General features: G+C 45.4%; 1 protein-coding gene across 3 annotated transcripts in view; it reads left to right on the top strand.

Annotated features, from left to right (window-relative positions):
* si:ch211-196i2.1 (collagen alpha-1(II) chain) overlaps positions 1–14,818 on the top strand; it is an 83,629-nt gene that overhangs the window by 30,111 nt on the left and 38,700 nt on the right. For 2 of the 3 annotated variants that reach the window (XM_030341778.1, XM_030341779.1), the window contains exons 7-12: positions 8,294–8,938; positions 10,866–10,910; positions 11,475–11,594; positions 13,273–13,311; positions 13,434–13,487; positions 13,906–13,959. In XM_030341778.1, coding sequence (XP_030197638.1) covers positions 8,294–8,938; positions 10,866–10,910; positions 11,475–11,594; positions 13,273–13,311; positions 13,434–13,487; positions 13,906–13,959 — 957 coding nt within the window. Of the gene's footprint in view, positions 1–4,592; positions 4,783–8,293; positions 8,939–10,865; positions 10,911–11,474; positions 11,595–13,272; positions 13,312–13,433; positions 13,488–13,905; positions 13,960–14,818 lie in introns of those variants that run through there. The other variant, XM_030341782.1, reaches the window with a different exon arrangement.

Raw genomic sequence — 14,818 nt, 5'->3', positions numbered from 1 at the left:
CACTGTGTTATTTCTCAGTTATAACTCTAGAAATATCTCCTTAGAATAGAAATAAAAAGAAATTCTCTATATTTAATCCCGTCACTCCATACTGTCCACTGACGGCGCGACTGCATGGAATAAAGCATCTGTCCAACATGTGTCAATAACATAATATTTTTATGTGACACTGTAAACACATGATCGAATGTCAATTAAATCCCAAGTGTGAAAAACCAAGCCACACATCACAATCGTTGTCCGTTACTCTTGATGCTTTTCATGACAAATCAGGCATTAAAAAGGGGTTATGTTCAAGAACATTTTACGTGGGTAATTACAAACTGATTATCCAAGGCGTTCTCGTCAGTCTTATTACCGTAACCCTATAAATACAGAGGTGAGCGCCGTGGTAATGCTGCACCATATGGCACTTCTGGCGGACCATGCAAATGGCAGGATTCGGAGGGAGAGGGTATTTAGGGACCATAACGATTTATTGGTAGGCTAGATAAAAATATGTAACTATGTCAGACCACTTCTTTTTTTAATTCTGGGACAGTGCGCTCCGTGCTACTGACTGAGTTCACTGCTGCAGCAACATGTTGCCACTCACTCTGCTTTTTGTTGTTGGCGATCCCAATCCCGTGACCGCCGAACAAAACTACCTTTCGGGCCTCCATCTCACCCACAAGTGTCTCCACTTCAACCTCCGTGAAATTTCGCTTTTTTGATTTTCTCAGTACTTCTGCCATTGTTTCCAACAAGACATAATACCGGCATCTGAGTCTGTTTTATATGCAGATCGCATTCATGAGGTCATTTGCATTGACCATTTATGGTTAAAAAGGGGCGTGTAGAGGGCGGAACGTGAAGCTGATTCAGCTGCGCACAATTGTAGTCAGTATGTGATTTATAAAGCAAAGATTGCGTACAGGTGTGCGTACGCAGTGTTTTATAAATCTGAATATTTTTTGGCGCACGCAAAACTTGGCTTCTGGGCGTACGCACCTTTTTAGTAACGATCCTACGCACAGTTTTATAAATGAGACCCCAGCACTTTTCCCCGCCTTCCTCATCCCGACCCATACTATCTATTGTGTAAGTTGTTCCATCCTCTGTCTCTTACGACCTGTTTGCATTTTCATAGAATAATACTTTCCTACACCAACCAATCACAAAGCCTCCTTAGTGACCCTTTTATGACACACTTTGTCTTTCCATCCAATGCTCTATACTGCTGGCTGGTCGGCTTCAGTCAGCAGAAATGTTTAATTGCGCGGGCAGGGTAGAGCGTGTAGCTCTCCAACACAATCCTCCACACAGTCATCCTGGACGCCCCAAGGACTAGCACGACTCTAGCATAGCGCTACTATAGCTGAGCTATAGCCGTGTGTTGGCCCCGCTGAGTGTTGGTGATGTTACATGCATCATTCGAAAGAAACAACCAAAAGGACGAGTGAATCAGCGAAGGGAACCCAGAGGAACAGATTGTTCTGTTTGTTGGAGTTCTTCCCCGGTTATGGAGATTTTAGGATGATGTTATCTGACACCAGAGGGAAGAGGTAATGGTGAAGAGCGAGAGTTGTAATGGTGAAGAGAGAGAGAGAGGGGTATGGTGGAGAGAGGTAAATGGAGAAAGAGATAAAGAAGGAGAGAGAGAGAGGGGCATACATGAAGGAGAGAGAAGGAAATGTAAATAATGGAGAGATATAAGCTAATGGTAGACAGAGTGATAGATAGTTCAGATTGTAAATGATAGCGTGAGAACAAGTGACGACTGATCCCGAGAGAACAAGGGTTATGTAAATGATGTAGAGACACATGGATAAATATCTCCAGGCGTTGTCAGGAGATGGTAGACCCTATCTCATGACGGCATCCTTCTTCATCGACCCTGCAGGGCAGAGGGCTAGGCAGGGCATGGGGTTGTACACACAGGAGCTCTGCTGGGAAACCTGTCGACCTCATCCCCAGTTCTAGGAAAGGCTTTTGTATTTTGTATGTCTGGTGACGGCTAACGTCCTCTTTCAGTGCAGAGGATTGCGGCCTGCCCCCCTAAGCGTTTATTGGCCATTAGGGCATGAGGCCTAATGGCCTCATGTTCAAGATTCAATCGCAAGTTCAAGATTCAGAAAAGATAACTTCCAAAAATATGACAAAACATATTCTTAAATAAGTTGTCTACTCTTAATTTTAATAATAAAATATAAGGAATAAGTGGGTAAGAATAAAAAAATCTATGTGGAATAAAGATGTGCACAAGAACGGTAATGGCAATATTAAGTAGTTTGGCAGATCTAGAACCGACATCCAGTAACTCTGGAAGGAAATTCCCTCTTGACAGGGTAGACCAGGAAGAGTGGGAACAGAGCCTGAAGAGTAAAAGAAAAGAAAGCCAATGAGTCTTGACTTTTGTGGTGTGGTCAACTTGTTTCACTTTCCAGCATAGACGATCCCTCAAGCCTCGACCTGCTTAGGTGTATAATTGACTTCTTCCTTCACGCCGTTGTTTAGACACGGCCTCCAAACAGGAACTATCAATCAGCCATGTTGAACACAACGTGCTGCTAGGTCACGTAGGTCACTAAAAAACGCCTCATTAGCAACTGAGCTTACCCACATCCCACATCACACCCACCACCCCCTCACTCTGAACCAGCCTCCCATCTTTAATCAACCCAGAGCTGGGGAGGGGAGGATGTCCTGGAGGGTCCCCACCCTAGCACCAAGGGCCCCGACTCAAACTGTGACCGACACTCCCTCAGAAGGGAAGAAGCTCTGGAAGGTATTTAATCTTGCGGGTGGGAAATAGATGTGTGGGATGTTTAACGAGGAGAAATATGCTATGGAGTTTCCAAAAACATGTTTGTAACATCTGCCCTGTGGCCATCCTGGCATCCTAAACGCCGCCCCATATTGACCTCTCTCTCACTCCCAATTATCTAGAGCGGCGGCGCTCCATGCCAGATCACCTCTCCTCATTGTTTGCACATTGTAGACGTTAAGTCATCCCCCCCCAGCCCTCTGATTCAGAAGGGAGCACCAGACGAGGCCCACTGCCCCACCCCTGTACTGTCCTGTCCTCCTCGCAGTGGATGATAAATCAGGCCAGGCTCCGGTATGTTGTGGTGGTAAATGATCCTCGGTGTTGTGTCTGAGCCGCGGCAGTTCCGTGTGGAGCCCTTCTGCGCTGGGGGGCCGCAGTCCCCCCCTCCACCCCAGCATTGGATCCATGTGGTTCCAGTCTGGCTCATCCCTCCTCCCCTGAGGGTTTTTGTTTTTTGTGGTGTTGGGGGCTGAGAAGGAATTATCTATCACCCTTTCTATTTGTTCTTTATCTTTCTTTCGTAATCTCTCTTGCTCTCTTTCCATTTGCACTCTATCATTACTCAATATATTATCTCTGTATTTACTTCTAGTCAGAACTCTGTCTCTCGCCCTTCCCTCATCTCTCTTTATTCTCTATTCCCTCTCTTGCTCTTCCAACCTCTCTTTCTTTTTTTCTGCCATATATCTGGTCATGTTTCTCTATCTCTCTCTTGGTCTCCCTCTCTCTGCCATGTATCTGATCAGGATTATCTCTCTTGCACTTTCTCTCTATAATTCTCTCTCTTTCTCCCTCTGTCGTTCTCCTTTCTGTCTCTCTGCCATGTATCTAATCATGAATCTCTCTCATCCATGTTCTCTGCTCCATCTCTCTGCCCCCATCCAGCAGTTTCCTACACAGTGGGAAGTCATTCTCAAATACAAAACTGATGTCTCCAAATTGCTATTTTGGATTACTGTGATCGTTGTATCGTGCCATCAATTTGATGCTTGTTGTCACTCTCAATCTAGTTTGATGAGGGTTATCCTTTTTGTTTTGACATTTTCTGATTTGGATATCCAAGCTTGTGTCTTGCTCTGTGTTTTATTGTTTGACACAAATTGATATAAATGGGAACTGGAATAATCGTTCAGTCTAGGAAGCGGCTATAGTTTATGCATCTAGTTTATTTTGCTAATATTCCCTTTAAAACGTTTGAGCACACTCATCCATTTGCAAGTCCTCAAGGGTATGATTCATATTTCTGGTGAATCCTGCCAGTCACAAGATGTGTATACCCACGACAACAACTACTTAACTACTTAACAACTACTCTTAACAACTTAACAACTTATCAACTTAACAACCACTATTGCTACCAATCTCAATCTGTCTTTCTACCTCGTTTTTTCTGCTATTTATTCTAAGTATTTTCTCTTCTGCTTTGTGTATTGGTGTGCAACTGGAAACCTTGCAGATCTGTATCTCTTTCTTTGTGGATCTACATCTCTATCTGAGATACTACTGTATCTGTCCGTCTGTATGTTTGTCTCTATTGAATCTCTATATATCTTCCTTATCTATTTATCCATCTATCTTTCTATCTGGCGTCTGTCTGGGTCCAATCCCTCATGCTCCAAAACACTTTTGGGGAAATTACAGGTTGTGAGGACCGCCCTTGGGCTCATGTCACAGGCAATCCTTACATCAGATTGATCGATAGTCTGGGTAGCAAGGGCATCACAGTGTGTTTCAAAAAAGCCCAAACCCAGGTTAGAAGGTGTGGGTGTGTCTTCATGTTTGGATCAACCTACCGTTCTGAAGTCTGCCTGTCTGTACAAAGACAGTGTGTGTACCTGAACCCCCGACAGATCCTGTGTGAGTGTGGATCTGCCATCATGCGTTGTCTGGGTGGATGGTACCTGCTTCTGGGATGGCTGCTGTTGGATTTAAATGGAGCGGGTGTGGATGGGCGGGGGATACTGAACAGAAAGGTACTGCCCTGGGTTACCCTGCCAATGGCTCGGTAAGGTTACCACATGCATACTTTGTATGCATGCCTTGGGGCTGACATCCTATTGTTATAGATGAGTTTAAGGATGCTAGGTGTTCTGTTGTGTTTTGCTTTTGGCATTTTTCTAAAATCCTGTCTAAGAATGTCTTTGTTTTCAGTGGTGTAAAAGTTGGTGGCGCCACTAAGCTGGAAGTAAAGATTCTGTAGTTGTCCTCATCGTTTATGTTGAAAAAAGGGAAGATAATAATTGTAAAAACCCTTTCAGTTTTAGTCAGCTGACATGCATCACACATCCTGTCAAATAAGTATGTAAGGACACGTTAACAACCTTCAACATGTATGTATTATTATCTGAAATATGCATGACTTTACATGCATAACCTGAAGAAAAAAAAACAGCCAAATTCGGTTTTCACTTATTTATTACTGTAAATATTATTTATTTATGCAGTTCATTCAGCTGCTTCTCCTTCTTCTTCTTGTTGCTCCACACATGTAAGATGTCAACAAACAACTCTCACTGGCACGCACAGCCGCGTGTTCATCCAAGCACACGTCCAAACACACTGTTTTAATCAACTCCTTTCATCCAACTCCTTTATCACCTGTTTCTTGGCCTGTTTCTGTGTATCGTTTCCTAAATCCCTCATGTTCTACGTGTTTCGAGTCTCTGGCAAATTGCATGTTTTTTTGTTTTTTACATATTATTGTTATTCTTTTTATGCGTTTCCCTCTCAGTATATATTTCTGTTTCCCTGGAAGCATGGCTTCTATCTGGTGGCTGGATGCTTCCTGGTTATTCTTCATAGCTGTGCCTGCAAGACACAACCAGCCACAGATCTGCTGCATACCTTTGTCTGGACTAGATTTAGGCTGTGTGTGTGTGTGTGTGTGTGTGTGTGTGTGTGTGTGTGTGTGTGTGTGTGTGTGTGTGTGTGTGTGTGTGTGTGTGTGTGTGTGTGTGTGTGTGTGTGTGTGTGTGTGTGTGTGGGGGGCTGTATGTAGGGCTTGTCTCTGCGTTGACAACTGCTATGCGTACTGAGAACCTTTGTGTGTGTGTAACAGAGCGTGTTCAATTAGAAGTGTATGTGCACGTTTCAATAAGCTGTGTGTGTGTGTGTGGCATACTTGTCACAATTGAAGCCTTCAAATCTCTGACATAATAAACCCACATCGGACATAATTTGCTACAGCTCCTATGATGTATGACAGTGTGTCTGTATCAACAGATACCAAATCATCCCAGCCTCAGGTCCCACACTGCCTGGAGCTAAAGAGTCTAAGTAGTACAGCTCTGCTCTATCTGAAGCACCGGCTAACAGACAGGCTTTAGAGAGGTTTATGCAAGCAGGCAAGATCCAGTGTCACTGTATCAGCAAGTCCTCGCAGTCCACTGGCGCTCTGTGTTGATGGACAGATAAAGGGGCTTTGTTTTTAAACCTTGGACTTGAGTTTGATGTCTATTGCAGTTCTTTACTGGCTCTGAAACAAGAGCAGAAGCCAGTGTAATTATGATGCGTTATTAAAAATATGTTTAACATTAAGTTCTGTTTTTTTTTCTTTTTAATCGCTTTTGTTCATTGGTGCTAAGTTCCATGTTTCAATGTAAAAGTTGTCACTAGAGTGTATAGTAGAGGTGACTTTTGCTTTTAAATGTTACTTTACAAAGATTAGATTCCTGCACATTGGGAAGAGCGTAATCTTGCTTAACAGCTTTCGGTTCCACTTCACTTTCATATCTCTTTCATTCATCCCATACATCTCTCGTCACAGATCTGATCATTCACCCGGTGAGACCACGGGTAAACCATCAGGGCACAGATCAGATCTGAGGGAAGCAAATCTGAATTTAGTGTAATTCTTATTACTATTACAGTTTAATGTTTTAGCAAAAAAAAACAAAGACCTTTAGACATCAAAAACCTTTCCTTAGGTTCCCCTAGGTTATTTACAACAATTTGCCAACTAACAAACAACTAACAAAAAAATTGTGTGTATGTAGCAGCTCCAAAAGTTGCCACACTTCTGGTTGAAGAGTATCCCACCTCCTCCTCACACTCCCCTCCCTCCTGCAGGGGTCCCCGCTCCCCCACACGCCCGTCTGTGCAGTCTGTTCTGTCACACCAGGCTGCTTCCCCTCATGCCTCCCATATCTCCTCCTACAGCTCTGTGGCGCGACCCATTTGGGTCATGAGGCAGAACTTACAACTTGTGGCTGGCTATCCTCAGCCTGGCCACACTTGGTGCACAGCTAATCCCCGGGCTCCCTGCTCAGTCTGGGTCAGAGCAAGGTTGACTGTTTGTGTCTGTGTGTTTCCCCTCAGAAACGTGTAATGCATGCACTAAAGTATGACCGCATCAGTCAAGGGGAGGCCCCAGTTTGTGTGTCAAATCTAAATGTGTGTTTTTCATTATGAAATCCTGCCACCTCTTTCACCTTACAAGGCTGAGATTCTTGGTTTGTTTGAAACATATAATGGTGATGGGCCAGGGAGTGTGTGTGTGTGTGTGTGTGTGTGTGTGTGTGTGTGTGTGTGTGTGTGTGTGTGTGTGTGTGTGTGTGTGTGTGTGTGTGTGTGTGTGTGTGTGTGTGTGTGTGTGTGTGTGTGTGTGCTGAGCTTTATGCTTTGCAGTTTAGTTCAGAATGACAATAGATTTAGGTTAATACTAGACTGTAATCCAAGACACATATTTGCCCAGGAAAAATATGGCGTTACAAGGGCTTGAATGGCAAGGTTTATGCTGGAAGAGAAACAAGGATTGATATGAACAGTGTATTCTCTGTAGCCTCAAAGTACATTCATACACTTTCATACATACATTGGTAGAATTAGACATATGTAGCCACAGGGTAGGTTGCAACATAGGTTGTATTGAGAGTGAACAGGCTGTAAAATAAAACAGAGTTATGATCCAGACTTGACCCAACAATCTTGTTTCCCTGTGGAAGTCAATAAAATGCATGTACATTAAAGAGATTTACATAGAATGAGATCGCACAACTACTGTTAACACAGAAGAGAATATTGCATATTAATGTGAAACACAGCAGAGATTTGTTAACACTTGTGTGTGTTCAACCTTTCCCTCTGAGTTTATGTTGTATGTATGACAGTTGATCAGAAACTGATTGAATCGATATAAGAGTGAAGCTTTATTGTAAATACTTATAATATCAGGGTGTCGCACAAGAGGTTTATCATCTTTTGAGCAAAAATTACTCGGTATGTTCTAAACAAAATCCAAAACATATGTTTGCGTTCTAGTTTCCCAAACATCATTCATTATGCCGCCCAGACACACAGTCCAACCATATTTATGACCCTCACACGCAGCAAAAAACAACATGGCAACTCTTTGTCACAGGCTGATCTCACATCAACACCACAGTGACACTAGACTTGAGAATGGCTAAACCGCAGCATCATATAAAGTTATTGCCCCATTAGAAAAATAATTAAAACCAAGATGTTGTTGTTGTTTCTCTACAGAACGCGTTCCTGCTTCGGAGCAGCTCCAGAGGCGACGGCACCGTGCCTTCAGGGACCCGTCGAGAAGGTTCGGTGGGCCAGGGGGTCGTCCTGGTGGTGGACGAGGACACCGACCTGTTCCACCCCGTCTTCCAGGGGGTAGGGGGTCAGCTCAACCCCCAGTGGAAGCCCCCCAGGACGGGCGCAAAGGGCCACCACGAGGGCAAGGCCGGAGCTCCCTTCAAAGGCCTGGAGGAGAACACCACAACCGGGAAGAGGGTGGAGACCGACTCGGGGGCCAGAGGGGAATCCCTTCTTCCTGGAACCCCCAAGGGGGACATTATCCTGGACCTAGACACAAGGACCGGCCCCAAGAAGCCCTCTGGTACATTCCCTGATGGCAAGATCCCCTCTGGAGATCACACAAGGAACCCTGGAGCAGACGACGTGCAGGAGGGTGGCTCCTCCACTGGCTCTGCCGGGACCCCCTCAGGCAAGAGGGTCCCCGGGGAGAGGAGCGTCAGCTTGGACAACGCCATCGATGAAAAGCACCAGGGCTTCGTTGGCGGCGTATCCGGAGACAGGGACGTGGCCCTGGGCTCAGACGGCCGCTGGTACAGGCTACAGAGAGGGGCCCTTGGACGCATGGGACCTCCAGGGACAGAAGTGAGTGGCGCCGTCCCCATCCTTTGGGCTTTTGCTCTTTTATTGTTGTGCCAATTCTATGACTTCGACATAATTCAGAGCGATCCCTATCTTCTCGCAGATGGTTTAATGTATTCAAGCAAACACATGATACAAGTCTTATTTAGAAGGAGACTAGACTATTTATGCTGAAGAGTTGAAGAGTCTGCGACACACATCTGCAGTTTATAGAGCATAGTTTAGGATCTTATGCCTTCACTCAGTCTAGTCGTAAAGCCTTTTTCCTTGGTACCAACTCAATGTTAACCGATGTCAATGCCTATTAGGTGAGGGTTCAGAAACCAGTGTGCCAGCTTTCGTGAAAAAGCAAATGTGGCCCATGTGGTGTTCCCACAAACATCACTACAGCTGTCCCTCCACAACCACAACCTGAGTGTGATCAAGGCGAGGCTTGTGCCGCTCTGACATATGTTGCTGCAGGGGTCTTTGAAGTTCTCTGTAAGTGTCAGCGCCGTCTGTCATACCATCACTCACCACCACGGCTGAAGTACTTAAGGGGCCCTTCAAGCGGTCCTATAGGTGCAGTTGTACCACACCTTCCAGCACACACGGGACGCCACGGGGTCAACCGGGTCAGCGGGGTGAAGGTCACCTCGGGGTCGGCGTGGATCAGACTCACAACTCAACCCAGACATCTGGGCGCGCTTCCCCGGCGTCTTGCTGGCATATAAAAGCATCAGAATCCCTGGGCGTTATTAGCATGATGAAACCCATCCGTGGAGAACAAGACGAGGGGATGTCACGCCAAACCAGGGATGAAGGCCTGGGAGGCCATTATTGGTTTCTTCTTCCTTTCCATTTGTGTTCCAAAAGTTGGGTCCAGGTTTTTAAGATGTCTGCCAGCCCCTGAGGCGTTGCAGGCTTGGGTTGGATCTGGTTGATATAGGGCAGGTTAGGTTCTCCTTATAGCTTTGAAGGGCATTGATTTTCTCAATGCCCCCTGAAGGCTATTCAGGGTTGGCATTTCATGATTTTAGTTGTCAGAGTGGAGTTGAGTCAGCTAAAAATCCCACTGCACTAGTTATGTCAATGTGCCCCAGTCCCCATCAGTAGACTCTGCTAGATGACAGGCCGTGGAGATCAACACTCTGTCAGGAACCCTCCAGAGGTTTCTCTCTACTAACCGGCTGGTATTTATGAGGCCAGGAGACTGAACAGAAGCAGTGTCTTTGCGGTTCTGTCGAACACTACAAATGAGGCCAAGCAGGTTAAAAGCCAAGGCCCTATCCCACTAATACCCAAGGCCTTGTAAGAAGCATGTAAAACCTAACTGGCATCTGACGGGTTGAAAGAAAGGGCTTTTTTTTTTCTTCAAACGAAGCCTTTCACTTTTCAGGGGCGGGCAGGAATCAGGCCAAAAGTCAGCTTAAGACAGGGTTTACGGGGGTTCGTCAGCTTAAAGCTGCTGCCTACAGTTTGATCTCATCTCATTGGCCTTAGTGACCATCTTGGTTCTATCTTGGTTCTAACGCTAGCATTTTGGACCAAGATGGCCGCTATGTGGATAAGGCATATAGCAGTTGAAGAAAGGTAAAACAAATAAATAAACAAATAAGAAGGAATTATAAAGCTTTGACAGTATTCCTGTCATTGGTTTTTATTTTAAAAAGTTAATTATTATTTTACAATCAGAATGTCATCTGGTGCCGAGTAGGTTACCCATTCAAGGTATTTTGCTTGATTTATTAATTCAAGGACAAAATACAAAATATGCAACATAATGTTTACATTTGCGGTTTCGATACCTGACAGGTATGTTAAATACATTTTCTGTAGAATCTTTAAGAACTAGATGGTACTTGTATGGCGTGGTTTATGATGACTAAATTACTATTGTAAGTTTTATGGAGATGTATTTAGTCAACTTTGTGGGGTAATGTTTCGACAGGGCGACCCCGGCGACCCTGGCCTGCCCGGTTTTAAAGGGGACAAGGTAAGTAAACCCACAAGCTTCTACTTTCCCTGTTTTGTTTATGACTCCTTGGTCTTCAAATACGTTTGGCGTTTCTGCCTAACCCTCCTGGCGACACTAACCTGGGATCAGAGGTTTAGTTCAGCACCTCCCACCAACAAGCAAAGCTATTATCCACACCACTCCCCATCCCCATGAGACCATGTTTATACTAGTACTCTGTACTCAATCGCCCTGGGAGTCTGTACTCCATAACCCTGAACGATTGGAGAGTGACCTGAAAAGGTGCTGGTAGAACATTATGGAGTAAGATAGAACTCTATTTATCCTGAGGGAATGAATTATGCAGCAGTTTCAGTACAAAGTAGATAAGGAGCAAATATATAGATTGAAAATATGCAAATAAAACAATCTAGTAGTAAATTAGTGGAGGGCCGTAAGGTACAATAACTCAAATGGTTACAATAGGTATGATAGATATTTATGTAAAATAGCAAACAGAAGGAAGTGGTTCCAAAGTGCTAGTATGTTTTATACTACATTACAATGGTTTATTGTTGAGGATTGGGTCTGTGTTCTCAACAGGGGAAGTTGGGCCCCTGGGGTCAGGCAGGGAGGCGGGGGGACCAGGGCCCTCCAGGACCACCAGGGCTGCCCTCCCTCTACCTGTGGAAGAACACTGCAGAGGAGTGGGCTGCCTTTCAGGTACACCTCCACCCAGCACCACCCTACACCACCTCTCCTCCACAGTACCATGACATACATCAGATTAAATAGGATTTAGAGAGAAGTGCTGCAAGCCTTCTCCACCCACCCACGCACACACGCAAGCACACACACTCACACACACACACACACACACACACACACACACACACACACACACACACACACACACACACACACACACACACACACACACACACACAGAGAACCAGTGACAGACACACACCACACACACACACACACACACACACACACACACACACACACACACACACACACACACACACACACACACACACACACACACACACACACACACACAGAGAACCAGTGACAGACACACACACACACACACACACACACACACACACACACACACACACACACACACACACACACACACACACACACACACACACACACACACACACACACACACACACACAGAGAACCAGAGACAGACACACTCAGAAACAGACAGACACACACATTTTGTGTTTTAAGGCACAGGTTGATTCAAGTTCCACTCTGCTTTGACATTAAACAGGTAATCTGTGATTTAATCTTTAAAAACCTCTGAACAGAGCAGTCCTTCACTACTCTTTCAGCACACTGTTAATACTGCCGGTTATATGTTCATATGCAACCGTGATGACTGATATGTAATATCATATACGTGCTTACACATGATATTATGTTACTATACAAATATTCATCAAGTGGTTTACGCTGACCTGTATATTAACCAGGCTTATTCACCTATCCCTTTCAAATTTTCCATTTTGAATTTTGTAGATAAATATTGTGCATGAATCTACATGCCGACCCATTTTGATCATGATTTGAATTATTTATTTAACATTAACTCCTGTGTGCATTGTGAAATGTGATCTCATGAAAACGTTTCATTTAAAAACTAAATGAAAGCCAGCAAGGCCCAGTCCAGGTCTGAACCTGTGGTCAACCAAGTACCAGCCACAAACAGACTCTCACCTTTCCTTCACATATATCTGCTAGTCTGTGTTCCTGTCTGACATTCTGTCTGTCTTATCTCTCAGTCTGTCTGTTACCTTTTGATTTGGGGTTCAACCTACATGTATCCTCTCAACCTTTCTCCTAATATCCCTCATCATCTTTCACCCAATAGACGTCCTCGCACTGCACATAAAACATTCCTGTGAATGGGGTCCCTCGTCCACCAACAACCCCCCCCCCCTCCCCATTACCCAGCGTGCTTAGCCTCAGCAGCCGTAGAGCATGTGGGCGTCCCCCCCCAGCCACAGCTGTGTCCTGTTGTTCATGACAGCGATAGGAGAACCCCAGCTATTGAATAAAGATGTGAGATGAATGAGAGAGAGAGTTGGGTCGTATAGGGGGCTGGGAGAGAGAACCTCTTTGAACCATGGGCCCAGGTCTTTGATCACATGATCTGGCACTTTGATCACATGATCAGAGGCCAGTGGAACGTCCACCATGGGTACTTTAAGCAGGAGACCCTCTCTAAAATCCATGGGAAAATGGGCATGACTTTTCCATTATAATAAAGAGAAACAATGTTTTTTAACGGCTGGTTTTGGGACACCATCGCTCCTTGCCCGTCTGTCTTTGTGTTCCTTTGTAACGTGTAACGTATCGATGCCTGCTATTCCTCCCACAGCAAACCAACTTCTTCCATCTCCTGAGATCAGGCTGGCCTGTGAGTAATGTCTTCACTAGAAGACAACACGCGTAAAACACACCCACGGTCCACAAAGAGATAATCTTCCTTCCATGTGGTTGCATGTTGTGATTATGTCATTTTCCTGTGTGAGTTAACAGAGTACAGAAGGAGCAGAGGGACCCCCGGGGGAGATGGGCAGGCTGGGGAATCAGGTAGGAGATGTGAGGCAACATGTTGGCGACACCACCTCACTAATAACCATGTAGGAGTAGCCAAACCCTGAACACACAACCAGTGCTACAGCTCCAGGCACACCAGGCACTGTCAGTTCATCAGGGTGTGTGTGTGTGTGTGTGTGTGTGTGTGTGTGTGTGTGTGTGTGTGTGTGTGTGTGTGTGTGTGTGTGTGTGTGTGTGTGTGTGTGTGTGTGTGTGTGTGTGTGTGTGTGTGTCTTAGTTAACCGCTAGTGGTACTTAATTAATTCAGCAGACCACAGAGGTGATAGCTATCTCTGTTTGTTTGTCTGCCCTTCTCTGATTTATCTCTTTGTCTCGCTCTGATTCTCTCTCTGTCTTTATGTCTCTCTGTCTCACTGTCTCTCTATGTCTCTCTCTGTTGTCCTCTCTGAAGGGTCTTCCTGGTGATCAGGGAGAGCGAGGGCGACCAGGGATAATGGGCGAGATGGTGAGTACCAGCTCACATATATTTCCTCCAAAATAAAGGTGTTGTTCAGACCCAAGTCGACATGTGTGTCTTGTGTCTGTATGTGGTGTGTGTGCACATGCACGGCAGCTTGTGCTACTCTCTGTATGCACTTCTGCTTGCTTTTTTTTGCAGGTTACAAATTAGTTTTGACACATTGCTGGAAGGCAGCCTCACCAGGTGTTATGCTGTGTGTTTCACACTCCTAAATATAATAATGCCCCCGTCCTGCCAAGAACACACAGGTAGTTTGGCCGCTCTTGTTATGTAAGAGGTAAAGAGACTCTGGACTCTGCATAGCCTCCTCCTTAGCCCTGTTTCCCTGCCCCTTCACCTTCCTTACTCACCTAAAATCACCCCTCTTACGCACCTCATGCATGTTTGTACATCCTGGCTCTAAAGGCTGCTACACACTGGCCCAACTGTTGGCCATCTGAAACATTTGGGGAAATTCTGACGAATTCGGAAACAAATCTTTTCCGTGTGTTCAGCTGTGTTGGAAGGGCTTGGACGGTGTCTGGTACGATTCAACATGCAAAGTCTGAGAGCTTTGGCGTCTGAGGCGTCTGGCCTCTGATTGGTTGTGTGCTGCTAGCACACGACCAGCAGTGTGTGGGAGGGGCGGACAAGTCTAGCGCCTGCATATCGCGCAAGCGCAGAACGTGCAGGCTATTGTGTAGTTGGCACTCTTCGCTCTGTTTCAATGCAATTTTCCTGCAAACAGGTCAGATGAGGGGCAATGGAGTGGCCGGATAAAGGCAGTTGGCCGTGGGTTTGAGTCTGGGCGATGTATAGGCCCCTTTAATGTACGCACTTATTGCATGTACTGGCACTATTCTGA

Source organism: Gadus morhua, chromosome 19 (assembly GCF_902167405.1).
Source record: "Gadus morhua chromosome 19, gadMor3.0, whole genome shotgun sequence".
Taxonomy (NCBI): Eukaryota; Metazoa; Chordata; class Actinopteri; order Gadiformes; family Gadidae; genus Gadus; species Gadus morhua.
Note: the sequence above shows the minus strand (reverse complement) of the source record. Positions and strands in the feature narration are given on the sequence as shown.